A 7,132-nucleotide genomic window follows, 5' to 3' on the forward strand; every position below is an offset into this window, starting at 1 on the left:
ACTTTGAATCCTTTTACACACATAGATTCCTTGTTTGTCAACTTTAGTCCCTCTAAATCAATCATTTACACGTTTTAAATCCATGACACGTGTTGATATATTATTGGACATGAATTTTCGAGGTGTTACATCAACAAGCTCCGCCAGTTCTTCCAGCACCGCCAACTCAACCCCTTGCTCCTCAGGTCAACCAAGCAGCTCCTGCACCCGCTGTTCATGCACGAGCTTGCTACACTTATGGTGACCCGAATCATTTTGCTAATGTCTGCCCGCATCGCGTTGTGAAACAATAGCCGCAGCAGCAACTACCACATCAACAACCACAACAGCAGTAGCAGCAGCAACAGCAACAGCAGCCACACCTAGCAGCCCGTGGAAGAACCTTCAATATCAACGTCCGCCAGGCTCAGACTGACAACAATGTTGTCAATGGAATGTTCCTTGTTAACGGTATTTATGCTTCTTGCTTATTTGATACTGGAGCCGATAACTATTTTGTGTCGTTTGAATTCGAAAAGCTCCTAAAACGTAAACGCGCTAACCTCCCAACGACTTTCGACATAGAAGTTGCCACCGGAAGTACCGTCATCGTCAGCTCCGTTCTCCGTGATTGCACTTTCGAACTCAACAATCACGTCTTCCCGATTGATCTCATCCCTATGCAACTTGGTAGTTTTGATGTCATAGTAGGCATGGATTTTCTTCGTGAAAATCATGCCGAAGTTGTTTGCTTCGAAAAGATGGTCCGTTTCTCTCTTTCAAACGATGATCAGTTATGTGTTTATGGCGAAGTACTCTCGAAAGATTTGAAGCTTATGTCTCGTATTCAAGTGAGTAAGTATCTCCGCAAGGAATACTTGGCTTTCTTTGCCCATATTGTGGTAGCGGAGGAGGAAAAGAAGACGATGAAAGACGTACTTATGGTTCGTGATTTTCCTAATCTCTACCCTAACGATTTACCTGATCTACCCACTACTCGTGATATCGACTTTCGTATTGACCTTATCCCTGGTGCTAACCCTGTTGCGAAAGCTCCCTGTCGTCTTGCAGCATCCGGAATGCGTGAACTTTCTAGTCAACTCCAGGAGTTACTTGATAAAGGCTTCATACGCCCTAGCAAATCACCATGGGGCACACCTTCCCTTTTCGTGAAAAAGAAGGATGGATCATTCCGAATGTGCATCAATTATAGGGAACTCAACAAGCTCACTATCAAGAACCTCTACCCGCTACCCCGAATCGACGACGTATTTGATAAACTCCAAGGCACTACGTGTTTATCGAAGATCGATTTACGTTCTGGATATCATCAGTTGCGAATTCAAGAGCAAGACATTCCTAAAACTGCTTTTTGTACTCGTTTTGGCCATTACGAATTCGTGGTCATGCCTTTTAGTCTCACAAACGCACCCGCGGTCTTCATGGATTTGATGAACCGTGTGTGTAAACCCTTCTTAGATCGCTTTGTTATTGTGTTTATTCGAGATATCCTTATCTACTCGAAGTCGAGAGGTGAACATACGCAACATCTTCGTTTAGTTCTCGAGCTTCTCCAAGTAAATCGCCTCTATGCCAAGTTCTCCACGTGTGAATTTTGGCTCGAGGAGGTTCAATTCCTCGGTCACATCGTTAATAGTCAAGGAATTCACGCCGACCCCGCGAAAATTGAAGCAGTGAAGAGTTGGATCACGCCAAAGAACCCATCCGAAGTCCGTTCTTTTCTCGGATTGGTGGGTTATTACCATCGATTCATCGCCGAATTTTCTAAAATCATCGTGCCTCTCAATGCGTTAACACACAAGGACAAACCTTTCGTTTGAGGTCCCAAACAGGAGGAAGCCTTTCAAACTCTCAAGCATATGCTCTGCAATGCTCCTATTCTCACTCTTCCCGACGGAAACGATGATTTCGTTGTTTTATTTGATGCCTCTAACCTAGGTCTTGGTTGTGTTCTTGTGCAAGGAGACAAGGTTATCGCATATGCTTTTCAACAACTCAAGGTCCACGAGAAGAACTACACAACCCACGATCTCGAACTCGGTGCAGTTGTTTTTTGCATTAAAGATATGGCGACACTACCTTTATGGTACAAATTGTACGGTCTTCACCGACAATAAGAGTCTACAACATATCTTAAACCAAAAAGAACTGAACATGCGCCAACGTAGATGGGTTGAAGTCCTCAACGACTACGATTGCGAGATCCGCTACCATCCAGGCAAGGCTAACGTCGTGGCCGATGCACTCAGGCGACAGAGGTATGTATATAGTATTCCTGACGTTCAAGCCTAGAGTAATCTCGAAGCTCTAATTCGCGACGCTCAACATGCATGCTTCAATGAGAATACCTTGAAAGAGGAAATGAAGTGTGGTGCTGAAACTCAACTGGTGACCAAATCGAACGTCATTTTTCATTATCTTGACCGCATCTGGATTCCTAGTCGCAATAACCTTCGGGAGATATTGCTAACTGAAGCCCACATATCCCGATACTCCATTCACCCCGGTGCCGACAAGATATACCAGGACCTCCGTTCTAGGTATTGGTGGCCGGGCATGAAAAAGGATATCGCTCTCTATGTTTCGAAATGCCTAACTTGCTCAAAAGTTAAGGCCAAACATCAATGACCCTCGGGATTACTCGAACAACCCGAAATCCCGACTTGGAAATGGGGAAGTATCGTTATGAACTTTATTACCAAACTCCCTCGAACGCCTTCTGGTCACGATAGCATTTGGGTTATCATTGATCGTCTTACGAAATCCGCTCACTCCATTCCGATACGAGAAGACTTTAAGGTAGAACGATTAGCACTAATCTATACCGACGAAGTCATCTGTCGACACGGGACACCTCGTGACATCATCTTTGACCGTGATGGTTGTTTTACCTCATGTCTCTGGGAGACTTTTCAATCCGCCTTCGGTACGACTCTTAATCTTAGTACCACATTCCATCCCTAGACCGACGATCAGACTGAGCGCACGATCCGCACCCTTGAAGACATGCTTCGTTCGTGCATTATAGATTTTGGTGGTAATTGGGATTCACATTTACCTTTAGTAGAGTTCTCGTACAATAACAGTTATCATGCTAGTATTCAAATGGCACCCTTTGAGACATTATATGGTAGAAAATGTCGATCGCCTATTGTATGGCACGAGATCGAAGACGCACAGATTACCGGTCCTGAGTTACTACAAGAAACGGCAGACAAGATCCTCCAAATACGAGTCAATCTCTTGAAAGCTCAGAGTCATTGGTGTGTGCGAAGCGTGATATAATGTTATTAATATTTTGAATTGTTGCGCAGCAGCGCATTAACAAGATTGGGATACACATCCCAAAAACCTACAAAATAATTGTTCATACAACCACAAAGAAAGCCTAATCTAAGTCTTCATCTTCATCTTTATCGGGGAAGATTTCTTTCAGTTGTAATACATGGTCTTCAGACTGCAATGCAACGTTTATAAGATCCATGACAGGGAGCTGTAAGTTGTTGAATTCTGTTTTCATAGCCGCAAGAGCGGCATCAGTATTAACACCATGAGTAGCGGATCTGCTAGTATCCAGTCAACCTTTAAAGCATTAACTACATGGTGCGAGCATTCCGCATATCCTTGAGCGTATCCATCATTTCGCGCGGCAACGAACAAGCGCGCAACCGTTTTGTCTAGCTCTTCACAATTCAGCACTGATTTAGCAACCTATAAAAACAAGAAGAAAAGCAAATAAGGAAAAGTGCAAAACACCTCCAAAAGAATCACAAACATGAAGAAACTTACACTTGCGATTCCGTGCTCTTTCAGCCATAGCATGTCGCCCTTCAATGGTTCAAGCTCACTCTCCGCTTTCGCCCGCGCAGTTTCGGAAGTTTCTAACTTCTCTTCGGTTTTGGCAAGGCGGCAAGAAGTTTCAGCCTTCTCAGCCTGCGCAAACTCCAGGGTTTTCTTGGAATACTCAATTTCCGCCTTAAGTTGTTCCTGCTCAGATAGCAAAGCAGTAAGTTCTTTTATCTCTTTATCTCTAAGGGCAAGGGTAGCGTAGGTATGTACCTCTCGTTGTTCACTCATTTCCCTGTGAGAACGCACTTCATCTCGCGCGGCTTCAGCATTGGCTTTTTCTTGCTTCAATTTTTCGATCTCCGCATCTTGTTTCTTCAACTTCTCAACCTCAGCCTTGAGATTGTTGATAACATTGCGGAGACCCATCTTCTCAGTATTATCTTTCTCGCAGATCTTTTTCCAGTTTTTGCGCTCCTCGGAAAGAAGGGCAGCTTCAGCTTCCGCCTTTCTCTTCCAACCCGCAACAGACCACTCCTCAGTTTTTCGATCAGTCTCAAATTTGGCCTGATCAGCTTCTAGTTTAGCCCTCAACTGGGCAACACGGTTTTCATCCTCAGCAGCTTTCTTCTTGGACGCCTTAAAAGCAGCCCATTCCTTATGCATACTATGCCACTCGCGCACTATGTGGTGCGTAGTGGACGTATAAGAAGCAACCTCTTCAAGGTAGGCATGATAATTTTGATCATGAAGGCGTCCTTCCTGGAATTTAATCACCCCACACGGAAAAGTTCCCTGTAACCAATCTTGACACACACGCCAATCTGAAAAGGTATCACCTTTCTTCAGATTCCAAACAGGGACATGAATTTCAGCGGCGTTCTTCTCCGAATAAGTTCTATAATAGTAATCCCCCAGAGTTTCATCCGGGTGGATTGGAGAATTTTTATCAGCGTCAGAGAACGAACCTTGGTCCTCAGCAGAGACCTTCTCAATATTCTCAAGCATGGAGTTAGAAGCCATGGAAGGAGAAGCTGTTACAGGGATCTCTTGAGCGGATTTTCCTTTCTCTGAATCCTGAGCAACAAATTCAGGAGTTTGTGGATTACCAGCACCAACATCCACAACCTCTGGGCTAGTAACTGTTCCCGCATCCACAGCAATGTTAAGAGGATTCTCAACCCCAGAATCCTCTGCCCCAACAGTCTTCTCCGCCTCATTCTCGGGAACATCAGCATTCTTTAACTGCTCAACAACAGAGGCGCGAGGAGGAGAGGGCGGAAGTTCCTCATTAACCACAGATTCTGGCTCTGTATAAACAGGAGAGTTTGGTACTTCTGCAAGAACATATGAATTACAATCGCTTATGACTTATAAGAAGAAAAGAGGAATACTTACCGAGAACAGGTTTTGCAATGAAGGCATCAAGATTGCCCCTTCTGGTAATCTTCTTCCTTCGAGCTTTCTTCTCAGGCTGACCTTCAGCCTCAACATCAACTTGTTTCCTTTTTCCTGTTTTCTTCCTCAACAAATGTTCAGGACTCGACTCTAAGTCGATAGGATCATCAAGGTTCGATGGAGGGATATCAGCAGCGTCTTTGGGTTCCGACTTCGGTCTTCTCATAACTACAGGCGCAAGACCCTCCAATGAATCAGATACCACCACATAATCACACCAGGAGTCAGAGGAACGACGCATACCTTTCTTCTCTCCTCCCACACTTTTAGCCTTAGAAGGCTGAGCTTTCTCCGCATCACTCTTCTTTGGCGTAGTAGTAGTAGTGGGCACACGTCTTTTCTTCTCAGGGCCTATGCCTAAATTCGACAGCTCACCTACAATAAAGCGCTGAAAATGACTTAATTCAAGCGCGCAAGAAACAGTAAGCAAACAATATTATGATAAAAACTTACCCGCGCCAGCAGCAGGTTGCGCAGCCAAATCATCATCCCGCGGGAGAACAAAGTTCCTCAAGATGCGATGATACCAAAGCTCCTTATCAGGCTTTTTGGCAACTGTAGCCATCTTTCCACCTTTTCTCTCAAACGCGACAACATGCAAAGAGACAACTGCAAAGAAAGAGAAGCAAAGCCAAATTAAAAAAAAATAGAGAGAACAAAGAAGAAGCAAGGCAAATCCCAAATCTTATTTTTATCGCCCTCCATATACGCCGGCTCCTCTTCCCGATTCATCCGCCAGTTCAGGCTCATGCTAGCACCAACAACGGCTTTCTCCGGCAAAGCAATAGACGGAACGTCTTTCAAATCTTGGTACCAATTTTCATCAATGGGAGTTTGAGTAGTCTTAGTAGGGACATCCTCTTTTCCCCTAAATATCATCTTCATCGGAATAACCCCGGCCATGATAAAGAAGAACTTTTGTTTCTAGTCATGAAACGACTTTGGGGGTTGCAGCAAAATCTTCTTCGCCGATGCCCTTTGTACAAAGGAATAGAACCCCTGAGAACAATGCATTTGATGGAACACCCGAAATCGAGGAACAGTCGGTTCAATGTGCATCGTATGACATACAAATTCGAAGTGACGAACCCTAACCATACCAATAGGGTGCATATGGGAGATATGGAACTTGTAATAATTGAGAATTTCAAGAAAAAATTTCGTTACAGGCAATCAGAAATTGCCTGCAGAGAAGAAGTCCCAAAACAAAGTTATGTACCCAGCCGGAGCATCTGCCGCCGTCTGACCCTCGTCAGGGTATCGAGCACCCCAATTTTCCGCAAACTTGAAATTCCAAATCAAACCATCAAAAGTCGCCGCAGACCACTTCAATGGTGGAAGTTCAACAACCATTTCTTCAACAGAGTCTTCGTGATGATCTCCGGTTGACATAAGAGAGAGAACTTGCAAATTCTTTCTAAGGACGGATAAAGAAGACGAAGAAGAAAGGGATTTTCAAGAAAGTAATGATTAATGCAAATAGGCAATTGAAAAACACTTATATACTCACCGCCGTAAATAGCCTAGATAACTGCAACAGCACCTTTTTCGGGATGGCACAGTTATCCAAGCGTCAGGGGCGAGTGGATAAGAACCACAAACGTGAGTTCACGCGCGCGTGTGAAACACGGTCAGTAACGTACAGCTGACAATGACAGCCTGTCACACGTCAACAGTCATTACTGCACCTTTTCACATACTCAAGGACAAGATTTTCAAAATCAAAAATAATGAGCAAGAGTATCTTCTTCCAAAAGATTCTCCATTTTCGCGCCAAAAATCCTACAGCAAAAAAGACATCTCTCTCATAGTCCAGTGCTCCACTTATTTGCATAAGAGCAACACTAGACTGGGGGGACTTGAAGGGGTAAGGTCCCAAAAACCTCGC

The 7,132-nt window shown here is 44.3% G+C and overlaps 1 protein-coding gene across 1 annotated transcript; it reads right to left on the bottom strand.

Moving 5' to 3' along the window:
* Positions 1 to 3,388: 3,388 nt before the first annotated feature.
* Positions 3,389 to 6,147, bottom strand: LOC110923918. The gene is made up of 7 exons (XM_022167973.1): positions 5,943 to 6,147; positions 5,698 to 5,853; positions 5,488 to 5,619; positions 5,185 to 5,412; positions 3,790 to 5,123; positions 3,659 to 3,711; positions 3,389 to 3,563 (listed from the first exon to the last, which is right to left on the bottom strand). Exons 1-7 carry the CDS (start codon positions 6,145 to 6,147, stop codon positions 3,389 to 3,391), a joined length of 2,283 nt encoding a protein of 760 aa, XP_022023665.1.
* Positions 6,148 to 7,132: the final 985 nt, after the last annotated feature.

Source organism: Helianthus annuus, chromosome 17, assembly GCF_002127325.2.
Source record: "Helianthus annuus cultivar XRQ/B chromosome 17, HanXRQr2.0-SUNRISE, whole genome shotgun sequence".
In the NCBI taxonomy this organism is placed as follows: domain Eukaryota; kingdom Viridiplantae; phylum Streptophyta; class Magnoliopsida; order Asterales; family Asteraceae; genus Helianthus; species Helianthus annuus.

What these genes read in the sequence shown, in the direction of transcription:
- LOC110923918 (XM_022167973.1), bottom strand. Translation starts at nt 6,147, where the DNA reads ATGGCCGGGGTTATTCCGATGAAGATGATATTTAGGGGAAAAGAGGAT. An exon ending in GGAGCCGGCGTATATGGAGG is followed by an intron (nt 5,854 to 5,942) that starts GCGATAAAAATA and finishes CTTTCTTTGCAG; the next exon opens with TTGTCTCTTTGCATGTTGTC. An exon ending in CATTGCAAAACCTGTTCTCG is followed by an intron (nt 5,124 to 5,184) that starts GTAAGTATTCCT and finishes ATGTTCTTGCAG; the next exon opens with AAGTACCAAACTCTCCTGTT.